The following is a 14,991-nucleotide window of genomic DNA, read 5'->3' as shown; positions in this document are numbered from 1 at the left end:
ACAAAGAAGATAGACACAAAATGCTGGAGTAACTCAGCGGGACAGGCAGCATCTCTGGAGAGAAGGAACGGGTGACGTTTGTGGTCGAGACTCTTCTTCAGACTGAGAGGCAGGGGAGAGGGGAAGGAGAGATATGAAAAGGTACAAGGGAACAGACGGAACGGTGGCGCAGCGGTAGAGTTGCTGCCTTACAGCGCCAGGGACCCGGGTTCGATCCCAGCAACGAGTGCTGTCTGTACGGAGTTTGTACGTTCTCCCCGTGACCACGTGGGTTTTCTCCGACCTATTCGGTTTCCTCCCATAGGTTTGTAGGTTAATTGGCTTGGTAAATGTAAAACTTGTCCCTGGTGTGTGTCGGATAGTGTTGGTGTGCGGGGGATCGCGGGTTAGCATGGACTCGGTGGGCCGAAGGGCCCATTCCCTCACTGTATCTCTAAACTAAACTAAGGTAGAGTAAACTAAGCACTGAGTCAAAGCAGCACAGGTACTGAACGTAGTTGTGGGTTAAGACAGCCTGGGCGTACATGAGCACTGCACGAGTCCACACATGTAGCCTCGGCGGCCACTGGCACTGAGTCGCTGGTACCTGTGAGACAGATGCCACACGCCTGCCCAGCTGAGGTCCCCAGCCGGCCAGCCCAGCAGCCGACAGTGGCGGCCGTGATGCGATTATTCAAACAAACTCATAACGCAGGTGCTGTTTGTTAACAGCTTGTTGCTGGGGTCCTGATCATACCAGGAGTACCAGCCACACCCGCCTGAGCCAAGCACAACAAACAAAGCCTTAATTACAGACACAAAATGCTGGAGTAACTCAGCGGGTCAGGCAGCATCTCTGGAGAGAAGGAATGGGTGACGTTTTTTTAGATTTAGAGATACAGCGCGGAAACAGGCCCTTCGGCCCACCGGGTCGGCGCCGCCCAGCGATCCCCGCACACTAACACTATCACTATCCTACACACACTAGGGACAATTTTTTTTTTTTTTTTTTACATTTGCCCAGCCAATTAACCTACATACCTGCACGTCTTTGGAGTTTGGGAGGAAACCGGAGCACCCGGAGAAAACCCACGCAGGTCGCGGGGAGAACGTTCAAACTCCGTACAGATGGCGCCCGTAGTCAGGATCAAACATGAGTCTCTGGCGCTGCATTCGCTGTAAGGCAGCAACTCTACCGCTGCGCCACCGTGCCGCCCTTCGGGTCGAGAGTCGAGACCCTTCTTCCGACTGACGTCAGGGGAGGGGCCGGGACGGATGCCCCACCCCCTCCCCTGACGTCAGTCTGAAGAAGGGCCTCGACCCGAAACGTCACCCATTTCTTCTCTCCAGACAAGATGGCGCAGCGGTAGAGTTGCCGCCTCATCAGCGCCAGAGACCCGGGTTCCATCCCGACTACGGGCGCTGTCTACGGAGTTTGCACGTTCTCCCCGCGACCTGTGTGGGTTTTCTCCAGGCGCTCCGGTTTCCTCCCACACTCCAAAGACGTGCATGTTTGTTCTTTAATTGGCTTTGGTAACAATTGTGAACTATCCCTGGTGTGTTGGATAGTGCTGATGTACGGGGAGATCGCTCGCCAGTGAGATGGGTCACTCAGATAGATGCTTCTTTTGACAACCCTCACAATCTTTGGAGCAACTCTGCTTGGACCTGCAACATCAGAGATCACGAGTTTGATCCATGAACGTTATTCCCTTGTCATGTATCTGTACACTGTAGACGGCTCGATTGTAATCATGTACAGTCTTTCCACTGGCTGGTGAACACGCAACAAAAAGCTTTTCACTGTACCTCGGTACACGTGACAATAAACTAAACTGAACTGGGACAAATACGTCAGACTAATAAACGCACTGTGTCGATTGCCTTTGTTCCAACCCGGTTTAATTCCTGCAAAGATCCAGGCCCCATAGTTTCTAAATTACTGGCATTGAAATAAAAGATCTGAGGATTCCTGAAGACAGACACAAAATGCTGGAGTAACTCAGCGGGTCAGGCAGCATCTGTGGAGAACATGGATAGGTGACGTTTCACAGAGTGCTGGAGTAACTCAGCAGGTCAGGCAGCATCTGTGGAGAGAAGGAATGGGTGACGTTTCGGGTTGGGACCCTTCTTCAGACTGAGAGTCGGGGAGGAAGACACTGAGATAAGGAAGTGTAATGTGTGAAAATGAGGCATCAAAGCAGATCCTAGCCTTCCAGAGTGTGCACACTGAGCATATGAAGATCAATCGGCTGCCTACAGATGGATACACAATGCTGGAGCAACTCAGCGGGACAGGCAGCATCTCTGGAGAGAAGGAATGGGCGACGTTTCGGGTCGAGACCCTTCTTCAGGCTGCATCAGTCTCATGGATGGCCAGCTTGGCCAGGCCCAGGAGCAACCCCACCAGGACATTGCCCTGGGCCCTTGTGACGAGGGTTGCCAACTGTCCCGTATTAGCCGGGACATCCCGTATTTTGGGTTAAATTAGTTTGTCCCTTACGGGACCGCCCTCGTCCCGTATCAGTAGGGTCGCCAGCTTCCTCACTCCCAAATAGACAATAGGTGCAGGAGGAGGCCATTCGGCCCTTCGAGCCAGCACCGCCATTCAATGTGATCATGGCTGATCATCCACAATCAGTACCCAGTTCCTGCCTTCTCCCCATACCCCCTGACTCCGCTATCCTTAAGAGCTCTATCCAGCTCTCTCTTGAATGCATTCAGAGAATTGGCCTCCACTGCCTTCTGAGGCAGAGAATTCCACAGATTCACAACTCTCTGACTGAAAAAGTTTTTCCTCATCTCCGTTCTAAATGGCCTACCCCTTATTCTTAAACTGTGGCCCCTGGTTCTGGACTTCCCCAACATTGGGGACATGTTTCCTGCCTCTAACGTGTCCAACCCCTTAATAATCTTATATGTTTCGATAAGATCCCCTCTCATCCTTCTAAATTCCAGTATATACAAGCCTAGTCGCTCCAGTCTTTCAACATATGACAGTCCCGCCATTCCGGGAATTAACCTAGTGAACCTACGCTGCACGCCCTCAATCGCAAGAATATCCTTCCTCAAATTTGGAGACCAAAACTGCAAACAGTACTCCAGGTGCGGTCTCACTAGGGCCCTGTACAACTGCAGAAGGACCTCTTTGCTCCTATACTCAACTCCTCTTGTTATGAAGGCCAACATTCCATTGGCTTTCTTCACTGCCTGCTGTACCTGCATGCTTCCTTTCAGTGACTGATGCACTAGGACACCCAGATCACGTTGTACGTCCCCTGTTCCTAACTTGACACCATTTAGATAATACTTGTGACTAAACCTTTAGACCGCTGCTGAAGGTTGCGATGGAACTTGCTCGTTCAGGGTCACTGGTGCTGCTCAACACAGCGGACGTCCTGTTGTTGGGACTTCCCACGTCCACAACAACAACAACAAAAAACCTTTTTGAAAAATTAAAGTCAATTAAAAGAATTGGCCGATGGAAATGTTGACAATTCGTTCTTGTTGAACTGGGAGAGCTGGGTTTTTTTTTGCAAAAGGTAACACACTCCACCTTGCCCAAGTGCCCTTCTGCTTTCCTTGCATTGTGCCGTGTTCCTGTCCACTGTTCTTTCACGTCTCCTCTGCACTAATAACCACAGTGTGTGTGTGTGTGTGTGTGCGTGCGTGTGTGCCTGAGGGGAGTCTTTCACAACCACCCCACATCACGTCTCATTGCATCTAACCCACCCCCCACCCTGTTGTCGGGACTGTCGCCGTGTGAGGTGAGGCAGGTCGCAACTAAGGCCGGGTAAGTCTGTGTCTATCCGGCTGTGAAGTGCCATCTGAACGTATACAACTAGATCTCGCAGAGACGTATAAAATTATAAAAGGACTGGACGAGCTAGAAGCAGGAGAAATGTTCCCAATGTTTGGGGGGGGGGGGGGTCCAGAAACAGGGGAATAAAGGGGAGGCCATTTAAAACTGAGGTGAGAAGAATCAAGACCTTGGTGTCCTTGTACACCAGTCACTGAAAGTAAGCGTGCAGGTACAGCAGGCAGTGAAGAAAGCGAATGGCATTTTGACCTTCATAACGAGAGGATTTGAGTATAGGAGTGAAGAGGTCCTTCTGCAGTTGTACAGGGCCCTGGTGAGACCCCATCTGGAGTATTGTGTGCAGTTTTGGTCTCCTAATTTGAGGAAGGACATCCTTGCTATTAAGGCAGTGCAGCGTAGGTTAATCCCCAGGATGGTGGGACTGTCATGTGAGGAAAGATTGGAAAGACTGGGCTTGTATTCACTGGAGAGAAAAGATGAGAGGGGCTCTTATAAAGGCGTGTAAAATTACAAAAGGACTGGACGAACTAGATGCAGGAAAAATGTTCCCAATGTTTGGGGGGGGGGGTCCAGAACCAGGGGCCACACAGGCAGTCTAAGAATAAAGGGGAGGCCATTTAAAACTGAGGTGAGAAGAAACCTTTTCACCCAGAGAGTTGTGAATTTGTGGAATTCTCTGCCACAGAGGGCATTGGAGGCCAAAGATACTAGAGGAGCAAGATAGACCACTCAACCCTAAAAACCGTTGTTGGACACGGCGCCATTTTAGTCGGCAGAAACTTGCAGAAGCATTTAGAAAGAAAAATAACATAAAATCTGTGAGTTGATGGATGAGATATATTCTGCATTTTAATGGTATCATCACACATACTGTCCCCCCAAAACACTGATTACACTGCGAGAGGCGGGTTTTGCTTACTAAAATGGTGGACGTTCCACTCCTTTGCGTGCTACACTTCAGTGTAGGCGATTTCAACGGAGTGGACCATCTTGCTCCTCTAGTATCTTTGGTAGAGGCCAATTCACTGGATGAATTTAAAAGAGAGTTAGATAGAGCTCTAGGGGCTAGTGGAATCAAGGGATATGGGGAGAAGGCAGGCACGGGTTACTGATTGTGGATGATCAGCCGTGATCACATTGAATGGCGGTGCTGGCTCGAAGGGCCAAATGGCCTCCTCCTGCACCTATTGTCTATGTTTCTATGTACCTGTCCACAAGTGCAACGGCAGACTTACCGATCTCGACGTCATTCCAGGATTCGCTGTTGAAATAAAACCAGGATAAAGTCTGTTCAATCGGCAGCGCACCAAGCTCACTCCAGAGATAGAGACGCTGACATTCCAGATCATCGATGGTTCATCAGAGTTATTCGTCAGTATCGGGCCGGCACGGTGGTGCAGCGGGTAGAGCTGCTGCCTCATCGCGCCGGAGACCCGGGTTCCATCCTGACTACGGGTGCTGTCTGTACGGAGTTTGTACGTTCTCCCCGTGACCTGGGTGGGATTTTCCCCGGTTGCTCCAATTTCCTCCCATTCTCCAAAGACGTGCAGGTATGTAGGTTATTTGGCTGGGTATAAATGTAAATTGTCCCTCTCGTGCGTGTGTAGGATAGTGTTAGTGTGCGGGGATCGCTGGTTGGCGTGGGCCGAGGGGCCTGTTTACGCGCGGTATCTCTAAACTACACTAAGATGTATTGCATCCACTGCTCCAGATGTCAACTTATTTACATCGGCGAAACCAAGCGCAGGCTCGGCGATCGCTTCGCTCAACACCTGCGCTCGGTCCGCGTTAACCAATCTGATCTCCCGGTGGCCGAGCACTTCAACTCCCCCTCCCATTCCCAGTCTGACCTTTCTGTCATGGGCCTCCTCCAGTGCCATAGTGAGGCCCACCGGAAATTGGAGGAACAGCACCTCATATTTCGCCTGGGCAGCTTGCAGCCCAGTGGTATGAACATCGACTTCTCCAACTTTAGATAGTTCCCCTGTCCCTCTCTTCCCCTCCTCCTTCCCAGTTCTCCCTCTATCTTCCTGTCTCCACCTATATCCTCCCTTTGTCCCGCCCCCCTGACATCATTCTGAAGAAGGGTCTCGATCCGAAACGTCACCCATTCCTTCTCTCCTGAGATGCTGCCTGACCTGCTGAGTTACTCCAGCATTTTGTGGATAAATACCTTCGATTTGTACCAGCAGCTGCAGTTATTTTCTTATACTAAAGATGGGAACCATTATCTTTGTTTCTTTCTCCAGAGATGCTGCCTGGCCCACTGAAGATTTGCAGCATCCTCTGCCTTTATTTCCTTGTCTACAGCACTTTGCTGTTGTTGTTAATCTTTAGACGTGAGATACTTTAATCTTGAGATACTGTGTGGAAGCAGGTCCTTCGGCCTACCGCGTCCGTGATCACCAGCGATCATCCCTACGCACTAAGGACAATTTACAATTTACCGAAGCCAATTAACCTACAGACCTGTGCGTCTTTGGAGTGTGGGAGGAAACCGGAGCACCCGGAGAAAACCCACGCAGGTCACGGGGAGAACGTGCAAACTCCATACAGACAGCGCCCGTGGTCAGGATCGAACCCGGGTCTCCGGCGCTGTGTGGCAGCAACTCTACCGCTGCGCCACCTACGGTCACCAACTGTCCCGTATTAGCCGGGACATCCCGTATTTTGGGCTAAACTGGTTTGTACCGTATGGGACCGCCCTTGTCCCGTATTAGGCCTGAGGGCCGCTGTCGGCCGGGACAGTGTAGGCTAACGGAGTGTGTTCGCCTAACGGAGGTCGCCTCCCGGCCCGGGCGGCCGCCATTGGTGGAGCAGGAGCAAGTGGCCGCTGGCTGTGGGTGAGGTCACGTGGGACGCGGGGCGGTGACGTCACCTTGTCCTGTATTTGGGAGTGAGGAAGTTGGCAACCACTAGCACCACCACTGCGATATATTTTCCAAATAACCGTTGCCTGTTGCCATGATCCCAGTTCCCCATTCTGCCACGGCCTGCGGACTTTCATCATTAAACACTTGACGCTCAGTGGCTTCTTAAGTACATTTTGCCATCGGGAGTTTGGGGAACAATTTATACGGAGCAAGACCTTCCTGGGATTGGTGCCGATGAACAGCTATCAGAGGAGGGCTCTTCAATAAACAAGAGTGCCGACAGCATCTGGTCAGCAGATGTCTGTGATTGACCACTGCCCCGAGGCCCAGAGCACAGACTGTGTACCAGCCTGCACACTGGAGATCCAGACCACGATGCTAGTGTGGGGAGGAACTGCAGATGTGTAGGAAAGAACTGCAGATGCTGGTGTAAACAAGACAGGCACAAAAAGCTGGAGTAACTCAACAGGACAGGCAGCATCCCTGGGAGAGAAGGAATGGGCGACGTTTCGGGTCGGAAGGAGGGTCTAAACCCGAAACGTCACCCATTCCTTCTCTCCCGAGATGCTGCCCGACCCATCAGAGTGTCCGTCTCGGTAGACAGCCCACACCGGACGTAGGACAAGGAGGGAGAACGAGGTGAGGGTGAGATACCCATCAATAACACAACGACACTGGTCCAGAGTGGACAGACACAAGATGCTGGAGTAACTCAGCGGGTCGGGCAGCATCTGTGGAGAGAAGGAATGGGTGACGTTTCGGGTCGAGACCCTTCTTCCGACCCGAAACGTCACCCATCGCTGGTCGGCGCGGACTCGGTGGGCTGTTTCCGCGCTGTATCACTAAACCAAACCGAAAGAAAAATAAATTCTCTGAAGACCGTTACTCTCACAACTGTAGTGATCGCAATCCAAGTGGACATGCGGTTTATTTAATGGATGTCTCATTCTTGTGGAAATACATCTTCCATCGGCAGTCACTGAGAAACGATTATGTAGAAACAGTGGTTACGTTGATGGATCGGAGCTATTCTGTGGGAAAAGGAACGATTTAAGGATTATCATTTGAAGCCAGGTTGACTGTCATAAGATTTCAAATAAAAAATTTAATTAAAGCATGAATAATATATGTTTAGGATACTGATAACTGCTGCACTCAAAGTTCAATCACAGCGTAGGATATTGGCAATACCACCGTGAGTAAGAACAACACGGAATTACACATCACCCCTCTGTAACCTCATAACTTCCAGCGGCAGAATTAGGCCATTCGGCCCATCGAGTCTACTCTGCCATTCAATCGGGGCTGATCATCTCCCCCTCCTAACCCCATTCTCCCCACAACCCCTGACACCCGCACTAATCAAGAATCTATCTCTGCCTTAAAAATACCCACTGACTTGGCCTCCACAGGCGTCTGAGGCAATGAATTCCACAGATTCACCACCCTCTGACTAAAGAAATTCCTCCTCATCTCCTTCCTAAAGGTACATCCTTTAATTCTGAGGCTGTGCCCTCTGGTCCTAGACTCTCCCACTGGTGGAAACATCCTCTCCACATCCACTCTATCCAAGCCTTTCTCTATTCTGTACGTTTCAATGAGGTCCCCCCTCTCATTCTTCTAAACTCCAGCGAGTACAGGCCCAGTGCTGACAAACGCTCATCATATATCAACCCACTCATTCATAGAAACATAGATAATAGGTGCAGGAGGAGGCCATTCGGCCCTTCGAGCCAGCACCACCACTCATTGTGATCATGGCTGATCATCCACAATCAGTAACCCGTGCCTGCCTTCTCCCCATATCCCTTGATTCCACTAGCCCCTAGAGCTCTATCTAACTCTCTCTTAAATTCATCCAGTGATTCGGCCTCCACTGCCCTCTGTGGCAGAGAAATCCACAAATTCACAACTCTGGGTGAAAAAGTTTCTTCTCACCTGAGTTTTAAATGGCCTCCCCTTTACTCTTAGACTGTGTGTGGCTCCTGGTTCTGGACTCCCCCAACATTGGGAACATTTTTCCTGCATCTAACTTGTCCAGTCCTTTTATAATTTTATATGTTTCTATAAGATCCTCTCTCATCCTTCTAAACTCCAGTGAATACAAGCCTAGTCTTTTCAATCTTTCCTCATATGACAGTCCCGCCATCCCAGGGATCAATCTCGTGAACCTACGCTGCACTGCCTCAATTACAAGGATGTCCCTCCTCAAATTAGGAGACCAAAGCTGTACACAATACTCCAGATGTGGTCTCACCAGGGCCCTGTACAACTGCAGAAGAACCTCTTTGCTCCTATGCTGGGATAATTCTTGTGAACCTCCTTTTGAAAGTTTCAATGAGGTCCTCACCCCTCATCTTTCTAAAGTCCCGCGAGTCCCTTGTCCGTAAATCATAGGGTTCAGCAGTTGTACTGGAGTGCTTGATACATCCATGTGGAGCCCTGGCGAGACGGCAGCTGGAATGTGGTGAGCGTGTGGGGATTCCATGCTGATGCAGGGATAACGTGCAGTCAAGACTGGCTCCTGGAATGACAGGTTGGATGAGGAGAGATTAAGTATTCTGGGCCTGTCCGCTCTTGGGTTTGGAAGAAATGAGACCATTCTCCTGCCTTCTCCCCACAACCCCTGACACCCGCACTAATCAACAATCTGGCAATCACCGCCTTACAAATATCCGTTGACTTGGTCTCCACTAGTGGTTGCCAACTATCTCACTCCCGAACACGGGACAAGGTGACGTCACCGCCCCGCGCCCCACGAGACCTCACCCAGCCAGCGGCCACGTGCTCCCGCTCCACCAATGGCGGCCGCCCGGGCCGGGAGGCGGGTTGCTACGCAACCTCCGTTAGGCGAACACACTCAGCCCCGCTACCCGAACACACTCCGTTAGCCTAGACTGTCCGGGCCTACTGTGTCCGGGCCTACAGTGTCCGGGCCTACACTGTTCGTGCCTACACTGTCCGGGCCTACAGCGTCCGGGCCTATAGTGTCCGGGCCTACACTGTTCGGGCCTACACTGTCCGGGCCTACAGTGTCCGGGCCTACACTGTTCGTGCCTACACTGTCCGGGCCTACAGCGTCCGGGCCTACAGTGTCCGGGCCTACACTGTCCCGACCGACATCGGCCCGCGGGCCTAATACGGGACAAGGGCGGTCCCGTACGGGACAAACCCATTCAGCCCAAAACACGGGATGTCGTGCTAATACGGGACAGTTGGCAACCCTCGTCTCCACAGCCGTCTGTGGCAATGAATCCCACAGATTCACCACCCTCTGACTAATGAAGTTCCTCCTCATCTTCATTCTAAAGGTACGTCCTTTTATTCTTACGTTGTCCACATTTGCTCCTGTTGTGTGTAGCAGGCGTGTAACTCTGGTCCACGTGACGTGTGTTATCTCCAGCGCTCGTGTTGGTGCCCAACACAGTTGTAAATCTCCAGGTTCACAGGGCCTCCAGGATCCACTCCCTCATCCCCTTTGCTCACAGGTGCGGCACGGTGGCGCAGCGGGTGGAGCTGCTGCCTCACGGCGCCAGAGACCCGGGTTCCATCCCGACTACGGGCGCCGTCTGTACGGAGTTTGTACGTTCTCCCCGTGACCTGCGTGGGTTTTCTCCGAGATCTTCGGTTCCTTCCCACACTCCAAAGACGCGCAGGTTTGTAGGTGAATTGGCTTGGTGTAAGTGTAAATTGTCCCCAGTGTGTGTGGGATAGTGTCAGTGTGCGGGGATCGCTGGTCGGCGTGGACTCGGTGGGCCGAAGGGCCTGTTTCCGCGCTGTATCTCTAAACTAAACTTGGAGTATCAGTAAATGGGGCCAATCCCGGGCCCTCCGCTCACTCTGCGATGGTCTGGGCAGCCTAGACCACTGGCTGTGGGGGGTGGTGCATTAATCAGCCGACCAGACTCCCCCTGCTACCCTTGTGTTGAACCACGATGACTTTCCTAAGGCAGGCCGCTGTCTGTATGGGAAGGAACAGCAGACGCTGGTTTACACTGAAGATAGACGCACAATGCTGGAGTAACTCAGCGGGTCAGGCAGCATCTCTGGAGAGAAGGAATGGGTGACGTTTCGGGTCGAGACCCTTCCTCAGACTGCATGAGTATGAAGAAGGGTCTCGACCCGAAACGTCACCCATTCCTTCTCTCCCGAGATGCTGCCTGACCCGCTGAGTTACTCCAGCGTTTTGTGTCTATCTGTAGGCAGCCAATCGGCACTGAAGATGGACACAGAGTGCTGGAGTAACTCAGCGGGTCAGGCAGCATCTGTGGAGAACATGGACAGGTGACGTTTCACAGAGTGCTGGAGTAACTCAGCGGGTCAGGCAGCATCTGTGGAGAACGGGGCACCTGAAAAAAATCCTGAGGACAATATTTTGCGGTGAAGTCATGAAGAAAGGTGTAAAGGTTTGCGGAGTGAGCTGCTGATGCGAGCGGTTTGTGTTGACTGCAGATTGTGGCAGTGTGTCGAGCCCCACACACCTGAGCCTGACTCTGTCCGAGGGGGATGAGCACCTGGACCGGCTGCAGCAGGTGGACTTGGCCAGGAACACGCCCATGTCCCAGTGGAAGGCGGGCACAGTGCAGGCCTGGCTGGAGGTGGTCATGGCCATGCCCATGTACATCCGGTCCTGCACCGAGAACGTCAAGAGTGGACGGGTAAGAGAACGGCCGCCCGCCCCGCCAGGACCCACACCTCACACGTACACGCACACGGATGCCCAGAGCACATGGGTTTAAGACCCACACCACACACGTACACGCACACGGATGCCCAGAGCACATGGGTTCAGGACCCACACCTCACACGTGCAGCCGCCAACCCCGCCCCGCCAGCACCCACCCCTCACACGTACATGCACACGGATGCCCAGAGCACACGGGTTCAAGACCCACACCTCACACGTACATGCACATGGATGCCCAGAGCAGGGGAATCGGGGACCAGAGCACACAGGTTTAAGGTGAAGGGGAAAAGATTCAATAGGAATCTGAGGGGTAACTTTTTCACACAGAGGGTGGTGGGTGTATGGAACGAGCTGCCAGAGGAGGTAGTTGAGGCTGGGACTATCCCAACGTTCAAGATTTCAAGATCAATTTATTGTCACATGTACCAATTAAGGTGCAGTGAAATTTGAGTCGCCATACTAAGTGAAAAGCAACAAGACACACAGACACATAAAGTAAAATGTAACATAGACACCCACCACAGCGGATTCCACATTCCTCACTGTGATGGAAGGTAATAAAGTTCAAGCATCTTCCTCGTTGTTCGCCCGCGGTCGGGGCTGTTGAACCGTCCGCTGCCAACTGTCCGAAACTCTCTCTTTAAGAAGCAATTGGACAGGTACATGGATAGGACAGGTTTGGAAGGATATGGACCAAATGCTGGCAGGTGGGGCTAGTGTAGCCCGTGTGGGCAAGTTGGGCCGAAGGGCCTGTATCCACAATGTATCACTCTATGACTGAGAGGGAAGCTTGCAATGCTCATGTTCTAGGAGCAGAATTAGACCGTTCTTCTTTTGCCGGTGGAGTTGAGGATGATTGAGGTAGTTGGTCGGCACGGTGGCGCAGCGGGTAGAGCTGCTGCCTCACAGCGCCGGAGACCCGGGTTCGACCCCGACTACGGGCGCTGTCTGTACGGAGTTTGTACGTTCTCCCCGTGACCTGCCTGGGTTTTCTCCCAGATCTCCGGTTTCCTCCCACACTCCAAAGACGTGCTGGTTTGTAGGTTAATTGGCTTCGATATATAAATATAAAAATTGTCCCTGGTGTGTGTTAGTGTTAGGGTCGTGTTAGTGCACGGGGATCGCTGGGCGGCGCGGACAGGGTGGGCCGAAGGGCCTGTTTCTGTGCTGTGCCTCTAAACTAAACAAATGTAGTTTTAGTCTACTTTGACAGACTGCACTGGTCGGGAGAGTTTCTGCTGATTGTGTTTGCATTTCCAAAGTATAAGCCCTGTGTAATCAGACAGAGAGAGATCAGAGGACATTGCCAGCACCCTAAGGATTGCTGATGCAGCAGTATCTTACTCCCTCATTATGTCTGGCAATCCCACATTATGCATGAAAATTAACACCCCGCTTCTTCAAACCAGCCTTTATACAGATTAGTGACAAGAACATTTAAGAGATTCTAATCCTGGAAGGTTTTCTTTTTTTTTAAAACTTTCGAAGGGATAAGAATAAAATTTCAAAGACAAGAGACTTCAGATGCTGGAATCTAGAACAAAGTATATGGTCACGGAGTGATAGAAACATAGAAAATAGGTGCAGGAGTAGGCCATTCGGCCCTTCGAGCCTGCACCGCCATTCAATATGATCATGGCTGATCATCCAACTCAGTATCCCGTACCTGCCTTCTCTCCATACCCCCTGATCCCTTTAGCCTCAAGGGCCACATCTAACTCCCTCTTAAATATAGCCAATGAACTGGCCTCAACTACCTTCTGTGGCAGAGAATTCCACAGACTCACCACTCTCTGTGTGAAAAAAAACGGTCTCATCTCAGTCCTAAAAGACTTCCCCCTTATCCTTAAACTGTGACCCCTTGTTCTGATGGAGCGGACGGGCGTGGAAACACTCAGGGATAATGAGGAGAGGAGAGGAGGGGTGGAGAATCTGTGCAACTCATTGCCACAGATGGCTGTGGAGGCCAAGTCAGTGGATATTTAAGGCAGAGACAGACAAATTCCTGATTAGAACGGGTGTCAAGGATTATGGGGAGAAGGCAGGATAATGGGATTAGCAGGCAGGGGTCAGCCATGATTGAATGGCGGAGTGGAAGCGATGGGCCGAATGGCCTAATTCTGCTCCTGAATTCATTTTTTTTTAGATTTAGATTTAGAGATACAGCGCGGAAACAGGCCCTTCGGCCCACCGGGTCCGCGCCGCCCAGCGATCCCCGCACATTAACACTATCCTACACACACGAGGGACAATGTTTACATATTACCCAGTCAATTAACCTACATACCTGTACGTCTTTGGAGTGTGGGAGGAAACCGAAGATCTCGGAGAAAACCCACACAGGTCACGGGGAGAACGTACAAACTCCGTACAGACGGCGCCCGTAGTCAGGATCGAACCTGAGTCTCCGGCGCTGCATTCGCTGTAAGGCAGCAACTCTACCGCTGCTCCACTGTGCCACCCTTATGACCTTACTACCTTATGAAACAGGCCCAACTTGCCCACGCCAGCCAGGTTGATCCATCAACACTAGTCCTATCTGTGCACCTTTCCACATGTTTCATAAATGTTCAGATAGTCCCTTCCTCAGCCACGTCCTCCAACAGCTCGTTCTCTGGGGAGGAAACAGTAAGGATGTTGGTTGGCCCATGACTAAGGTTGCCAACTGTCCCGTATCAGCCGGGACATCCCGTATTTAGGGCTACATTGGTTTGTCCCATACGGGACCGCCCTTGTCCCGTATTAGGCCCGGGGGCCGCTGTCGGCCGGGACCGTGTGGGCTAACAGAGTGTGTTCGTCTAACGGAGGTTGTGTAGCGACCCGCCTCACAGCTCAGGCGGCCGCCATTGGTGGAGCAGGAGTCCCTACCCCCTCCCCTGACATCAGTCTGAAGAAGGGTCTCGACCCGAAACGCCCCCCATTCCTTCTCTCCAGAGACGCTGCCCGACCCGCTGAGTAACTCCAGCACTTTGCGGTCTTCCTTCGATTTAAACCAGCGTCTGCAGTTTGTTTTGCTGCACTGCTCGGGCTGGGCGTGGGCTGGGCTGGGCTGGGCACGGGCTGGGCTGGGCTGGGCTGGGCTGGGCGCGGGCTGGGCTGGGCTGGGCGCGGGCTGGGCTGGGCTGGGCTGGGCGCGGGCTGGGCTGGGCTGGGCGCGGGCTGGGCTGGGCTGGGCGCGGGCTGGGCTGGGCTGGGCGCGGGCTGGGCTGGGCACGGGCTGGGCTGGGCTGGGCACGGGCTGGGCTGGGCTGGGCGCGGGCTGGGTTGGGTTGGGCGCGGGCTGGGCTGGGCTGGGCGCGGGCTGGGCGCGGGCTGGGCTGGGCGCGGGCTGGGCTGGGCACGGGCTGGGCTGGGCTGGGCGCGGGCTGGGCTGGGCTGGGCGCGGGCTGGGCTGGGCTGGGCTGGGCTGGGCGCGGGCTGGGTTGGGTTGGGCGCGGGCTGGGCTGGGCACGGGCTGGGCTGGGCTGGGCGCGGGCTGGGCTGGGCTGGGCGCGGGCTGGGCGCGGGCTGGGCTGGGCTGGGCGCGGGCTGGGTTGGGTTGGGCGCGGGCTGGGCTGGGCTGGGCTGGGCTGGGCTGGTGCTGGGCTGGGCGCGGTCTGGGCTGGGCGCGGGCTGGGCTGGGCTGGGCGCGG

At 53.1% G+C, this 14,991-nt stretch overlaps 1 protein-coding gene across 1 annotated transcript in view; it reads left to right on the top strand.

The window, feature by feature from the left end:
* The window catches only part of LOC144608095 (kazrin-like), a 199,160-nt gene that overhangs the window by 168,491 nt on the left and 15,678 nt on the right, over positions 1–14,991 (top strand). The window contains exon 11 of the mRNA XM_078425421.1: positions 11,125–11,330. Within this exon, the coding sequence (XP_078281547.1) occupies positions 11,125–11,330 (206 nt within the window). The remainder of the gene's footprint in view (positions 1–11,124; positions 11,331–14,991) is intronic.

The sequence above is a fragment of the Rhinoraja longicauda genome, chromosome 30 (genome assembly GCF_053455715.1).
Source record: "Rhinoraja longicauda isolate Sanriku21f chromosome 30, sRhiLon1.1, whole genome shotgun sequence".
Classification (NCBI taxonomy): domain Eukaryota; kingdom Metazoa; phylum Chordata; class Chondrichthyes; order Rajiformes; family Arhynchobatidae; genus Rhinoraja; species Rhinoraja longicauda.
This window is presented reverse-complemented; position numbering and strand designations above follow the sequence as displayed.